Genomic DNA, 15,195 nt, shown 5'->3' with positions numbered 1-15,195 from the left:
CAAGCATGATCTGTGAAGTGAATTTCATCTCAAAATGAATGCCTGACCACCACGTCATGTCAGTAGATAGACAGACAGACGGCTAGGCAGACAGACAGACACACAGATATGTAGATAGATAGTAATCACTGACTTAACTGTCGTCTCTGACTCTTTCTCTCTCTGTCTCTCTTCTCCAGGGACCTGAAGAATAATTTGATAAGTACAGTGGAGCCCGGGGCCTTCCGTGGTCTGCTGGCTCTGAGGAGACTGTAAGTATGATGAAGCCTTGTAATAGCCTTCTCCTGGGGACACGGGGACAAGTCCTCTGGTTTTAGAGACAACGTGAAGGAGAGTCTAAAGTACAGAGTGGAGAGGACTGAAACGTTTAACTCGGGCAAAAGTGCTGAAACTACTACTTCAGTCTTTTTCTGCGCTTTCTTTGTCCAGGCAGTGCTAAGTGACGTTAATAGAGACACATTCACAAGTGGGAGCTTCCTGGTGTGACCGCAGTCTGCAGGATTTGGGGGTTCTCATGTTTTGCTAGAGGGCACGTCAGCAGGAGGTGTTAAGCAAAGGGAGAGCATTTGTCACTCACTTTCTCCTCTGAGATTTTGGGGATTAGAACCACTGATCTCGTGCCGGGTAATGTGTTAAAGCAAGACTAAGTAACCTTTGCTAAAGGCACATTGGATTTCCTTCTATATCCCATCATCCTTAAGTCTTTAGATCCTTGAGCTTTATAGGTGCTCAACGCGAAATTGAGAGCATATCTATTGCCTCTAAATGGCTCTCAACATGGCAATAGCTGAGCCGGCGGCTCGGAAAGCTCATGGTGCTAACGGTGCAAACAAGAGCTAAGAGCAGGAACCTGAGGGTGGGTGCTACACTCGCGTGATGGCGCTGTCAGTCAGGACGGCGTTATCAGCTGTAACCGCCTTATGAGAGCAGTGTGGAGCGGTGGCCGTGAGCAAGCCAGTGGGGCACGATCACCTGCACTTAGTGAGGGATAATGCACAGGAGCCGGTCATTGTTGTGAAATAAACCCCGACAGGGCGGAGGGGTGACCCCGACATGAAGCAGATTGGTCTTGTATCGCACTGAAGTGGTTTATTTCACAAAAATGACCCTCTAACTGTACATCGTCCAGTTTATTACACGGCTACTTTCTTAAGAAATTAATAATTTGACGCAAGAGCGGTCCTCCAGATTCCGATATCAGAACTGCGCCCATAGCAACGAAAACCAAGCAAGGCTATAACAGCAAAACCCCTCAGTGTATTGAACTGAGCAAGGGTGTGTTTTTGCTTATGCATAAAGCTTTTCATTTGTAAAAGGAAGTTTGTATTATTTCCCCTTTTTTAAAAATTAAATGTTTAATTCTGGAGTAAATATCTCCAGCTTTACTACCATAGTTAGGAATATGACAGTATTCATATTAATTGGAACAATTTCTTTTCTTTTTACTTTCAAAGTTACATACAACTTTAAATGTCTTTTAAACGTACTGTACGTGCAGTGTAAACATGCACAAGGTAATGATTTAAGCCATAGAAAATAGTATGAGGTTTGTTTTTTTCTTTGTTTTTGGTTTCTTCTATTTAAGTAATTTTCCCGGTGATTACTCTCATCCTGGCGTTCTACATATAGTCTTCAGAGTGAGTGACATGATTGCAGCCTGATAGTTAGTGGGATCTGGGCTGGCAGGGATGCAGGCAGTGAGTTAGCCGCGCTGATTCGGGGCGCGTGTGCGCCAAGCTCGGGGAGCAGCAGAGTGCTAATTTAAGTGCTCCCCAACTGGTGATTACTCGAGTGCTCTGCTTATTTTCCCACAGCTGCTCCAGCAAAGCAGCTCTTTAATTACAGAGTGCGAGGGCACGGAGCCACGGACGCGACAGCGCTCAGCCACTCGCTTACGGAAGCCCACTGCATATGCATGTGGGTCTGTATGCGGGGGTGTGTGTGCCAACGATGGTTATATGAGGAGTAAAAGGTTACGAAAGGTCAGGGTCAGATATTCCAGGAAGCTGAGTAGAATGAAAATGGTTTACTAACAGTTTTCACAGCTGTTTAAGTTCTTTGTGTTTTAAAAAGGCAAGCATCAACACATATACTAACACAGAAACATATTCTAAAAATTCTGTCTCTTGTTCTGACTGTATTATCAGTAAAATTGATGATCAGAACTGAAGGATGTTCTTCTCCCATTACTTATTTTGTCCTTATAGGGACCTGTCCAACAACAGGATTGGCTGTCTCTCGCCTGACATGTTTCTCGATCTGGGCAGCCTTTCAAAATTGTGAGTAATCCCTAAATTGAAAACATGCGTTGCACAGCTTTCTGCTTAATTTGCTCTGTCTGTGCAGAATATGGTGTTTGATATGGATTTAGTGATACAGTCGTGTGGCTGAAATGCACGTGTGGAGTGACCTGTCTTTGGATGAATGTCTTTGTGTGTGTTTTCGTTTTTTTAGGAATTTATCTGGGAACATCTTCTCCACTCTGACCGTGGGACTCTTTACACACCTCGTGGCTCTCCGAGTGCTGTAAGGCAACCATATATAAATATCATGTACATAATACATTCACCTTTCTAAGTTGTGATTAAAAAATACATTTAATTTAAAGTTATAGGTTATAAGCAGTGGTGGGAGAAGTATTCAGATCTTTTACGTAAGGAAAGTAGTAACACCACAGTGTAGTTACAAGTAAAAGTCCTACATTCAAAATCTTACTTAAGTAAAAGAACAAAAGTATTAGCATGAACATATATTTAAATTACCCTAAGTACTCACTAGGCAGAATGGACCATTTCAGAAACAAATACAGTATATTGTTTTACTGGATTCTAATTATTGTTGCATTAATGTGTTCATCACTTTAATGTTGCAGTATGTAAATGTGGACTTAATTTTAATTACTTTATATACTGCTGTGCAGCTTAATCTATAATAATAAATCATCATTTATTAGTTTATTTAGATGTTGTATTAATAATGTGGATCTGTAAAGTAATTAGTAACTTTAAATGGTAAATGGACTTGCATTTATATCGTGCCTTTCTAGTTTTCAGACCACTCAAAGCATGTTACACTACATGCTAGCATTCACCCATTCACACACACATTTACACACTGATGGCAGCGGCTGCCAAAAGTCCCAACCTGCCCATCCGGATCTAATCTAAATACTCATTCACACATCAGTGGCACAACCTTCGGGAGCAATTTGGGGTTCAGTATCTTGCCCAAGGACACTTGTTGAGATGTCAAATAAATGTAGTGAAGTAAAAAGTGCAATATTTCCCTCTGAAATGTAGTGGAGTAGAAGTATTAAGTAACATCAAATTCAAAAACTCAAGTAAAGTACAATTACCTCAAAATTGCACTAATTGCACTTTAGTAAATGTACTTAGTTACATTCCACCACTAGTTATAAGTTATAATTTTCATTGCAGATATTTTGTGTTATTATAGCAGGAAAGGCACAGGTGTGACTTAAGACATTAACGATGGCTCGGTTCCATGCAGTTGGACCAGTAAACAGCATCTTACCTGTGCCCTGGAGCTGGCACACACAAGTTAAATGAAACCATCATTAATTTGATCAATTACACCTGTGTGTTTTTCCTGTTATGACATGTCAAAATGCCTGCTGTCAAAATGCCTGCAGTCCGACTACTGGATGAATGAAGTCGCTCAAATTCAGAAACATAACCAACCAGACAGGTTGTAAAACTGTGTGCTGGTTTTCCCACCAGGCACTTCAGCACTGACACTTTGTTCTGCGACTGTCAGCTGAAGTGGCTGCTCCTCTGGGCTCGAAGCAACTCGGTGAGGATTGGCAACGACACGGTGTGCGTGTTCCCCACCCACCTCCACGGACTGGACTTTCGCAACCTGCGTGAACAGCAGCTCAGTTGTGGTAAGGACCTACAGTACCATAATGGTGTGAGGTTAACACAGAGTGGCCACTACTCTGTGTTAAGCATATTATTGACAATGCAGTGTTCAACGTGTGATACTTTGTTCTTGAGTAAAAATAAGAAAATAAATTAAATAATTAATTATTCATTAACATTCCAGCAGTTAAATGTATTTTGTTGCTAGCTTTACACCTAGTTAGCTAGCACTAGCTTGTGCATTAGCTATAGACAACAATAGCTGTAGTGCAGGGGTCAGCAACCTGCGGCTCTGGAGCCACATGCAGATCTTTAGCCCCTCTCCAGTGGCTCCCTGTGGATTTATTAAAAAAATTAGTGGAAATGAATAACTGTTTTTATGTTTACATTTTCATTGTCAAATATTTATTTATTATAGTAATTTTACGTGTTATTTTTTTTTTTTAAATTTCTCGTAAAGTTATGACTTTATTCTCGAAATCTCAGATTTTTTTTCTCTCAATGTGGCCCTTATACTCCGTAGTACATTTGCACTTTGACCCTCACTGCATTAGACTTATATACTATATACTTAGACTATAAACTGTGTTACCCTCATCACAATGCTCAAATGTTTTGCGGCTCCAGACAGATTTTGCCTAGAATGGCTATTTAGATAGTAAAGGTTGCTGAAAGTCACAATTCTAAAATCATGACCATTCAGCATACTTGTTGCATGTAGCTCAAAACACAGTACCATATCAACGATACTCGCTAATAAAATCTAAGTAAGTAAGTAGTCTTAGTTAAAAAAATACAAAAATGTCAATAGCCAGTTCCCAGCGCTATTTACCAACACAACTACGTCAACAAGTGCTTGAGCAACACTTCAACGGCGGCTAGACAAAAAGGTTGCAGGCCGTCTTGTAGTGTGAACATCTGAGCTTCAGCTCTGAATATTCTGTCTAACAAACAGTCAGACAGAAAATGCCTGAAAAGTGTACTTCAACGAGGAGACATATTCTCACTGTGTTGATTTTATCAAGTAAAAACAATGACAGAATACAGCATGTAAATCAATACTTTTTGGTTTTGTTTATCATTCACAAGAGAGGATGCAGAGTTCTCTTGTTTTTTGAAGATGAGCAAGCAAACTGTCAAGGAAAATTACTGTAAGCAATTACAACTCTTGAAGGGATTAAGCTCAGGGAGAAATTAACATTACTTTTGAAGAGAGTGGATCATTTTATTTGAGAGAATAACAACAGGGCTGTGTAATTCTGTTTGGTGTTTACTTATTATCTATTTAAAAACATGTAAATACACAACATGATGTAACTTGGTAAAAGAGAAGCAGTTTAAATAGAGCTATATACAAGGGTGGTATCTGTTACAGGACCTCCGATATGCTCTGACACTTGTTTTAAGCACTAGAGTTTGAAGACAAAAACATCTTATTTCAAGTTTTAGTCTTTTGGCCTCTATGACGGAATGTTCTCAACTTTATCTTTCAAGGTCTAGACTTTTGTTCGCATGAGTATGCGAGGCTCTGTAAAGGTCTGTGCCTGTGTGGAATTTAGTTATGTAGAAACAAGAACAGTTTGGATCTCATTTTAAGTGATTTGATCTTGACCTCTGGTAACTGGACATCCTGACTTATTTTAAGAAATCTTGTCTTGTGAAAATCCCTTACTGCACTGACAGCGAAGAAAACTCATATCAAATAGTTTTACTTAAATTTGATCGGGCATTTTTGCAGTGAAGAAGCAAATATTCCGTTTAGATTAAATTGTTTCTTAAGATGGACATTTCGCTGAGCCCTGACAAAAAGTATCTATAAGATAAGGGATCGCTTTATACGTTACGAAAGCCCCCCGAGACGTCTCATTAGCAGGAAACTGTTTCATTTCACTAACATTGCATTTTCAAGTGGTTAGCACAACGAGATCATGATTAAGTAGATCTATTCTGATAATAGGTTTCCCTCTCCGCTGTTATCTCTCCACCTGCTGCGAACTGTTTGACAAGCCTGATATAAGGCAGTGATTTAGTGCAAAATTGCCAGAGAGAAAGCCCCAGGCAAAAATGGTCTCATGACACAGGTTTTGTGCGGCCTTTGCACTATTATGCACCACCTGTGTTTGGGGGCAGCAGTAGCCTTAAAAGCAAAAGGAAGGAGCTTGTGCTACAGAAGTTGCTCGTTCAGATCCTCACAGATCAGCTGTGTCAGGAAGATAAATGAGCTGTGCTTTCTCCTGCCTCTCAAATTTCTGTCAAAGCGCTTTCAGTAAAGCATATAACACTGGAGCAAGTAGTCGTTATACAGATGTTGCTCAGTGGCCACTGGTAGACGACTATAGTTGAGCTGAGCAGTTGTGAAAATGTCACAATATGCAGCAAGAGGTTGGTGGAAGAGATCAGGTGTGCTCAGCAAAACCTTCCCTATAATTATAGTTTTGGGAAATGGGGGGTCCTTCATATAAAAGCTACACAGCATGATGTGTGTTTGCCCTTACCTACAGCAGAAAAACAAAATAAAGAAAGAAATGCTGAGAAAGACAGAAAAAAAGAAGATTGCATTGTAAGACTAAAACTACGGCTGTCAATCGATTACATTATTTAGTCGTGATTAATCAAATTTGTTTTATTTTATATTTTTAGGGAGATTTCTCAAGTATTTAATACTCTTATGAATGTGGGAGTGGGAAAATATGCTTGCTTTATGCAAATGTATGTTTAAATTTCTTATTGAAAATCAATTAACAACACAAAACAATGACAAATATTGTCCAGAAACCCTCACAGGTACTGCATTTAGCATAACAAATATGCTCAAATCATAACATGGCAAACTGAAGCCCAACAGGCAATAACAGCTGTCAGTGTGTCAGTGTGCTGACTTGACTATGACTTGCCCCAAACTGCATGTGATTATCATAAAGTGGGCATGTCTGTAAAGGGGAGACTCGTGGGTACCCATAGAACCCATTTTCATTCACATATCTTGAGGTCAGAGGTCAAGGGACCCCTTTGAAAATGGCCACAACAGTTTTTCCTCGCCAAAATTGACCATAAGTTTGGAGCGTTATTTAGCCTCCTTCCTGACAAGTTAGTATGACTTTTCTAGTTTCATTTGATAGCTTTAAAACTGAGCCCGCTGCAACCTAAAAATCTCAAGTTGTGTTAATGTGTCAAAGAAATTAGTGGCATTAAAACAAATTTGCGTTAACGTGTTATTATCGCGTTAACTTTGACAGCCCTAACTAAAACATATTCCTCCAAGAAATGCAATTCTGATATGCACACTTTTTTCAAAATTGGCTCCTATAAGACTTTTAAGACTAAATGAGTCTGAAGACTGAAAGATTAAGACAGACATTGTTGCAGTATGGTGTCTGTCAGCAGTGGGTGCATCAAACAGAGTTTTTAAGCAGAACAAAATGGCCTCTTTACTGACTGGAAGCTACAGTAAAGAGAAATCCAAGAGTCTTTACTTTTCTTTTTCTTCTGAAAGACCGGTTGCAGACAGGCAATCTCCCCGCGCCTCCCTCCCTGTCTCCCCTCCGTTGCTCTATCTCCCCGCTCCGTGCTGCCGTCCACAGGGGAATTGTATCTCATATGTGATAGAATCATCCTCCTCTTCTCCTTACATCTGGTTCGCACTGGGGATATTGCTCTGGAATGAGAAAATCATTGGTTAGTAGTGGGGTATGTCTGTGTGTGTTTGTGCATGTGTGTGAAGTGAGGGGACATTATATGAAGATGCACTGTATGCGTGATGTGACAGTGTGCAGGAAACTAATGAGGAAAAGATGTGTCCCAGTCTGCAGCCTGTGAAGCTGTTCTCTACCGATACCGTCCGTAGCTATACATATGAAAAGTAATGCACTGTAATTCATATGAATCCCACAAAATCAATCCGATGGATGTATTAAGAGAACTGGATACAGCGTTGGAAGTGGGCCGTTCGTTCCTATGAGAGTTGCTCAGTGGCGCATGAAGCCAAAATGGCCCGACTGCCGAGTGATAAAGGAAACGGATCATCCGGCGATCTTCCGCATCCATTGGGCCCCATAGAGCAGGTGCAGTAGCGTTTCCTTCAACTCTGCCTCCCAGCTCTCGCTCCAGCCTCGGTCTGGGTCTCATTCACATGAACAGAGGAAGGAAAATAACTCTGGATTCAGCTATTAGTGCATTTTAAATCTATTAGAACAGGAAGTGTTCATACTGGGAAGTTGATTTACCTCAAAAAGAATTATCCACTGATTTACAGGCGTCTCTTTCCCAATGTAAGTCTATGGGAAAAAGTCTTTTTGGGCCCAATGGCATCATTCGATGACACTGAAGTTATAATTTCACCGTTTGGCCACTACGAAAAATTTGCTTCAAAGCCCGGCTCACTTCCTGAGGGCTTGTGTAATCTACGTTATCGTGAACCAGGAAGTATAAAGAGCATTAAACGCTGCATAGGGAGGAGGTCAGGGTGGATGGGCAGGCAACAGACTTTCGCCCAGGAGACCGGTGTTCATACCCCATGTGGAACCAGACGTCAACGCTGATTTATTCGTCATGTAACTTCTTTAATTTACACCACTCCCGGAGTTATTTTAACCCAAAACACAATATTTTTTAAGCAATGTTTTTTGCCAAAAAAAAAACTGGGTTAGGGTTAAAGTTCAACCTTAACTAACCAAGTTGTTTCCTGTGTAGACTGAAGTTTATTTTGACCGTAGAGAGTATGTAATGTAATGAGATTGACACGTGTTGCTTGACATTCCTTGGAAAACGCTCTGAAAATGAGGAATAACTTTTCGTGATAAGAGAACTTTCGTATCATATGAACCGCTGTATGAGGATACGTTGAGCCTGTACATGTTCTCTCCCTCCCTACGTATATACGCAGACAGCGTCCTGAGACGTCTGCACCACAGACATTCTGGGGTTATTCTATATAATCCTAATTGTATGTATTTTTCATTTACACAGAACAATCCGAAGCAATTACAGGGTAATTCAGCGCAGACAAAGAGCCATGAGTGGAATCCAGTGGCAGGACGAGGAGCGCTTCTTTCAGGCCCTAAAGCATCCATTATGGGATTACAATGATAACGTTCTGGGCTTCCTGCTCTCGCCATGCTTGGATCCATCCGCCTCTCCACAGCACAACTCCATCTTACAATACCTTATTCATTCACTTGGCAACAAACAATTGGATACAGTGTGGTGCTCTAACAACCATATTTGTTAATGTTATTTGATTGTTGTTATTTTCATTTGGCTTCACTTTATAAAGGGGAATGCCATAGAGCCGTGTACGTCGGCCAGGACCTTGTTAAGGCTGTGTGGATGGGATATTGCTCGGCACCTGATGCTAGGTTCTTGTTATCAAGAAAAATGATGGGCTAGGATGAAAATATCCCTCTTCCACACTCACATACCATCGGAAATATTAATATTTCTCCACTGAGATTTCCCCCCGTAGTTTTTTATGAAGACGTGTCATAGAAGATGCATCTGTTTCTTTCTCCAGCGGCTCCAGCGTGATGGGTAGCAGATGTCTGCGCCATACATTCCAGCAATGAGCCCTTGTCCCTACACTGATACAGGTCGGGTACTGCCTGCAAATGAGGGGGAACGGAGGGGCGCGTGCAGCTTCCTGCCAGGATCAGGTGCTTCCTGTGTTGAGGTCAGGGCAGGCGTCTGTTTAACTCATCTAGCCACGGCCCTCTGGTTCTTTAACACTGCTGGGAGGAGAGCCACAGCACAGACGTAAAGTCCGGAGTTAACATGGCATGTTATGCTCTGAAGGACAAGCCTCTGCTCTCTATAGCAGTGTTTATTGCATGATGACACAGCAGCGCAACTGCCCTTTATGGGCATCGTGTCATTAAATTAGATTTCACATGCAGGCCCATGTCTTTTAGCCTGTGGTGTGCCTCTAATGATTTAATGATATGAAAATATCATGAAATATGTCTTAACGTAGTCTGTCATAGGAGTCTTTGAAGTTCAGTCACACACCTTTTTAAAAAAATCAGTTGCTTTGAGAAAAAGATAATGAAGTGAGAATGTCTGCTGTTTTATTTTCAAAACTGTTTCTGTATGGACCAAAATCAAAATGAAAAGTTAAACATTTTGTTATGTGAATAAACAAGGAAAGCTTTTTATCCATACCATACATCATTTTTATATAAAAAAAACAAACTTTATTGTTAGAAAAGTTCAAAATCATGACAATTACCATAATAACTGTAATGCAGAGAGATACGGAGCCTGGTGTGTGACAGCGTGTGAATAATTATAGACTTTTATTATTACTTTTGATTAATAAAGTGGTAGATTTAAAATGCTTTTACAAATTGATGAGTTTAATTTATATTTAAATGATGCAGCAGCAGGAGCTCGGAATGTCTTCACCCCACACATGATTCCCGCTGAAAGCAGGAAACAAATGAAGATGAGTATGTGTGGAGTATGATAAGAGTACAATTAAGTAAAAAGTAAAAAGTCTTTAAAACATTTATTGTGATACCATTTTAAAATTCAATTCAATTCATCATTTAAAGAAAGAAAAGAGACGTGGAGTTATTGCTTGGCAAATGTAACGTTGTAATCTACAGAAGCCCTAAACGCACATGATTCAAACTATTTTTTAATGCCGATATCTCGAGATCAAAGTTAATTATGTTAATTATGGAGTCTCAATATTAATGAATACACACAGAAGGATTCACAAATGTATTTTGTGATTTATACATAAATGACTCCACAAAAATATTTTTCAGTGCACACAAAAATAGTTATCGTTGTATATAAATGTAAAAAAAATCCATATATAAAAAAAATAAGGTTCACAAATACATTTCTGATGCTCACACAAATATTTCTTGTTTTGAATAAATGTAATACAAATATATGTATTTGCAATTTTTAAGAAGATAATTAACTCCTTCCTATTAACTCCATCTCAACATAACAAAGCTTGTTTTCTCGAGTTAACTATATAATTAACTTGTGATCTCGAGATAACGATATTAAAATTAAAAATGACCGTTGTGTTATTTTGCAGACACATTTTTGATGAACGATCGCGGTCAGTGCTAACCGCGGTAACAAACACACTACGTTTCCTGTGGCTGCTTCACAATAAAAGCTGTTTAATGTGAAGCAGCAGCAGCTGGATGCTCCAGTTGCATCAGCGGTAACTCAACGGTGCTCTGATGCGGTGTGAAGAGAGCAAACAGTAAACTGTGAGGTTGCTATCAATGAGATAAACATGCATTGCATTACATGCATGCAGTGTGAAGGCAGTTTGAACCGATAAATAGTATCTAAATAGATTTTTATTTCATCGAACATTAGAGGATTTTAAGGAATCTGCTAATTGATTAAACACTATAAACGTCTGTAGTTATTGTGCTGGCACGCTCCAGGCTCCAGGCAGGGTGCATCAATGTTCTAACCACATGCTGAGCTACACTGCTAATGTACTCACACATACAGTATATGCATACATATCATTATACCTCTCCCTGTCTCCATCTCTCTTCCTCTCCTCCTACACACACACACACACACAACCAATAATTGCATTTTGCTCTGGCAGTGTCCAACGGCCGAAGGCAGGCAGCCACACTCTGATCCTTGGCTCAAAGCGTTGTTTCAACAGTATCAGCATCAGCCAAGTCAACAGTCAGCGGCCCCCATGCTGTTTCTGCTGCGTGTCACACCCGCAGGAGATAACAAAGCCTCCGCTACTGCTGCTGAAGACCATCAGAGAGCCTCAGCACTCTAACAGGGTCAGCTCGAGTAATTACACAGAGATGTCATCATGGAAGATCCAATATTGGTGACAGCTTTTTAATGTTACTCTCGAAACGCATGGCACTTTTGATTATGCACCTATGATTATGAATTACTTGTGTAGAAAATTGAGGTCAAAGCTCTGCATGTGTTACCAGCCGCGGTTGCTTAGCGGGGTTATGTATTACCATAAACAGTCATGCTCGCTACTCTTTTCTACTCGAGGGGCATGTTAAGTTGTGGGCTGGAGACATTCCGCCACATCACCTGACATGGATCTTTTTTTTTTTTCCAAACCAATGCATGGAGCAACAAAAGACTTTATGACCCATATATCGAATTGCCTGTCAGCAGCAACATCCACAATTGATTGGAATACAAGCGAAGGCAAAGCGCTTGCTTACGCTGCTTTTTGGAGCGTGTCCAAGGAAATGTCTTGTATGAACGAACGCGCTCCGGAAAAGAATTCCCGAGGTGGTACAGTGAGCTGGCAGGGAACTGGCCTAATCCTGGATTAAAAAAAAAAGTACATGGCGAAATCTATACTCACCAAACCAGCCAACACTGATTGGTTCATCATGATTACAGACATTGTCTTATATGTTCTACATCTGCAGCATGATTAAATCAATCAGGTCCTGAGGGATTTTCATTTAAAAAAATTAAACCCCCTCCCATATTCTGCCACCGGACTAAACACTCTCCCCCCTGTCTTCTAATCTCCTCCTTATCGTAGCCTTATTCTCTGGCAAAAAAAAGGCTCGAGGACTTAGCCAGCTGCTGGGTAAGTAATCCTATCACTGGTGTTGCGACAGGCTCCCATTGTGAACATGTAAGGAGTCAAGGAGAGTCCAGGGGAGCGCTCAAGGCTGTTCTTCTTTATCAGCCGCCGTTCATCTCGCACAGCAACAGCAACAACATGTGGGAACGACGGGGGGAGGAGTGTGACCTTGACAGAATGTGTGTGTGTTGACGATATTTTTGGGGACATGCATATGTGTTTGTGTTTGTAGATGCATGGGGTAAGAATGTCGTGTGTGCAGGGTTCATATGAGATTTAAACACTTGCAAGAATCCCATTCAACGCAAATCCACTAAAACCTCCATTCTGCCTCCATCTTTTTTCTCCCAAGGATTGAAGAGCGACCTCCATCTCTCTTTCCTTTACCTTCCCTCCTCTGTAAAGGGGGAAGGGAAGGTTTACAAGCTGACCTTCCTGTTTTTATCCTCTCCTCGTCCTCCAGATGGACCTCTGGAGATGCCCCTCTTCCAGCTCATCCCCTCCCAGAGACAACTGGTTTTTCACGGAGACCGTCTTCCCCTGCAGTGCACCGCCTCCTACCTGGACCCCTCGGTGGAGCTGCGGTGGCGTCACAACGGCCGCGTCGTGACCACGCAGGAGGACCAGGGCGTGGACGTGGAGGAAACTCTGCTTCACGACTGCTGCCTGCTCACCAGGTATACACTCAAAAGGAGAGGGGAGGAGGGAGGATGGATGGGGGAATGTGAGCGGAGAGCTGATTAGCTGTCAACTGGTCTGTTTGACTGACACACACACACACACTTCCAAGTCCACCAATGCAGATAAAGTCAAAATATGCATTCAAATAATCTGCTGCATAAACATTCTCGTCATGTTACATAGAGAAACACACACATGTGCGCTTGCAAGCAACGTAGATCACAGATGTTGCACTGCAAGTCACACACAGACACAGACGTAACATATATATACACACAGCGACGTCCCTCTCTCTATCTCTCACTCACCCATAGGAGCTGTGATTTACCTTTTGTTATTGGCGCCCTTGATAAGGATCTGAAAGGACAGGACAGAATTGGCTTGGCAGCGCGCCAACACCTCAGAGCAATCTGCGGCCCGTCTCTAGAGGTTAGGCGCTCCCCCAGCGCCGACGCTAGCTGATCACACGCTAAGAGGAACAGATGCTGAATCATAATTGCGGTGATAAAATAGACTGGCAACATTGGTTTCGCCCATTTTTTTTTGATAGAAGACGTTGCCGCAAGCCTCCATCCTCTTCCTGTCTTTGTTTTTTTTTGGTGGTCTGCAGCGTGTGTGTGTGTGTGCGTTATAGTAAGTGCATTTGACATAACACTGTGGCAACAGGGCTCAGACGCAGGAGCACATTGCTGCTGATTAGTTTAACTGCTGCCTGCTCTGACTCGGCCTCTCTAACATAAATATTGATGGAGCGCTGACAGAAATATGTATCCCTGTGTCAACAGGGCCAGAACGCCTCTTGTTGTGCGGTTTATTTGGCAACAAGAATGCCAGCTACTTTTCCGCTCCATTTCTGGGAAGGTATAGCATTCCCCCGACTGCAAACGCCGCAGATATCAATATTTTTTCTTTTCATTATGTTCCAGCTCACTGTTTGACATTCTCAGTGATCCCTGTGGTGAAAGCACTGCCTTGAATAATTGGATTACAGGGCAGAGAGAGATCTTTTAGTGAGGTTTCAGTGTCTCAGTCGTGATGTGTCTTGGCAGTTTATTTTTATTGAGATATTCATCAATAGGGGGGTCAATGCAATACTTGTCAGTCACTACTCATTCCCTACTATTATCACATGTGGTGGAGACTGAAGTACTATACTTAAAAAGGTAACTGTGGTATTTTTCAACCCTATTTTCCCATGTTTTTGTGTCTAAGTGACGTATAGGGACAAATTGGTCCAGTATTGAGGGAGTACGGTGCAGCCGCTTAACAGGCTGTAATGTAATCACTTGGGGCAACCTGGCACCGTCATTTTACCATGACATTTACAGAGCCAGGGCTGTGTATAACACCGGATTTTTTTTCAGCGTACACTAGGGCTCGGCGATCTGACGGTATATATCGTCAAACGATACAAAAATATATATTGTTTATATTTTTTTGTATATCGTTTCTACTGTGATGTCGAAAAAACAGCGGCCAAACTGTGATACGGCAATATGTATGTCATTTGGACGACGCTTTATGTTCCTTGCATGTAGGAGCCGAAGCGGAGCTGGAGCAAACAGCTGTTTTGCTTCCAGAGGGCACAACATGACGAATCTCAGACGAAGCCCAAACAAAACAAGAAGAGCACGTAAGGAAGTCAGACACGTACCAGTATACCATCTTCAGCATAGTTTGCCACACGTTGCTCCTCACTACAGGCGTATTTAGAGGGCAGGTTGTCCGTTGTCATTAACCGGCACAATGTGCCTTTTTTCTTCTTTACCTTAAACCGACTACAGTCTGGTGGTACACAGAAATGCGCTAACACAGTGTTTTGTTTGTGGCGGCTTATGAAGGAACAGTACCATTGTTGTACAACATACAATGGTTAACGGATAAATAAAGTAATCTATAGAGAAGCCGTTCTCTCCCCCAGATAACACAGATAATAATTAAATGTATATAAATGTTTGACACTTTCACACTACATGTCTATTACTTTTACATTGCAATGACACTGAATGTAAACAAAGCAGGTCTAAAACCAGTATAAAACCTACTCTCTACAGGTAACCTTGGTTATTA

The 15,195-nt window shown here is 41.4% G+C and overlaps 2 protein-coding genes across 5 annotated transcripts in view; both read left to right on the top strand.

The window, feature by feature from the left end:
- LOC141774305 (gamma-aminobutyric acid receptor subunit pi) overlaps positions 1 to 15,195 on the top strand; it is a 297,207-nt gene that overhangs the window by 132,819 nt on the left and 149,193 nt on the right. The gene's annotated exons all lie outside the window — the stretch shown is intronic.
- adgra1b (adhesion G protein-coupled receptor A1b) overlaps positions 1 to 15,195 on the top strand; it is a 189,522-nt gene that overhangs the window by 32,879 nt on the left and 141,448 nt on the right. The window contains exons 3-7 of one of the 3 annotated variants that reach the window (XM_074646867.1): positions 180 to 251; positions 2,208 to 2,279; positions 2,455 to 2,526; positions 3,750 to 3,904; positions 12,908 to 13,121. In XM_074646867.1, the coding sequence (XP_074502968.1) occupies positions 180 to 251; positions 2,208 to 2,279; positions 2,455 to 2,526; positions 3,750 to 3,904; positions 12,908 to 13,121 (585 nt within the window). Of the gene's footprint in view, positions 1 to 179; positions 252 to 2,207; positions 2,280 to 2,454; positions 2,527 to 3,740; positions 3,905 to 10,792; positions 11,710 to 12,907; positions 13,122 to 15,195 lie in introns of those variants that run through there. The other 2 variants (XM_074646866.1, XM_074646868.1) reach the window with 2 other exon arrangements.

Source organism: Sebastes fasciatus, chromosome 9, assembly GCF_043250625.1.
Source record: "Sebastes fasciatus isolate fSebFas1 chromosome 9, fSebFas1.pri, whole genome shotgun sequence".
Taxonomy (NCBI): domain Eukaryota; kingdom Metazoa; phylum Chordata; class Actinopteri; order Perciformes; family Sebastidae; genus Sebastes; species Sebastes fasciatus.
The sequence above is the reverse complement of the archived record's forward strand: the minus strand, read 5'-3'. Positions and strand labels throughout refer to the sequence as shown.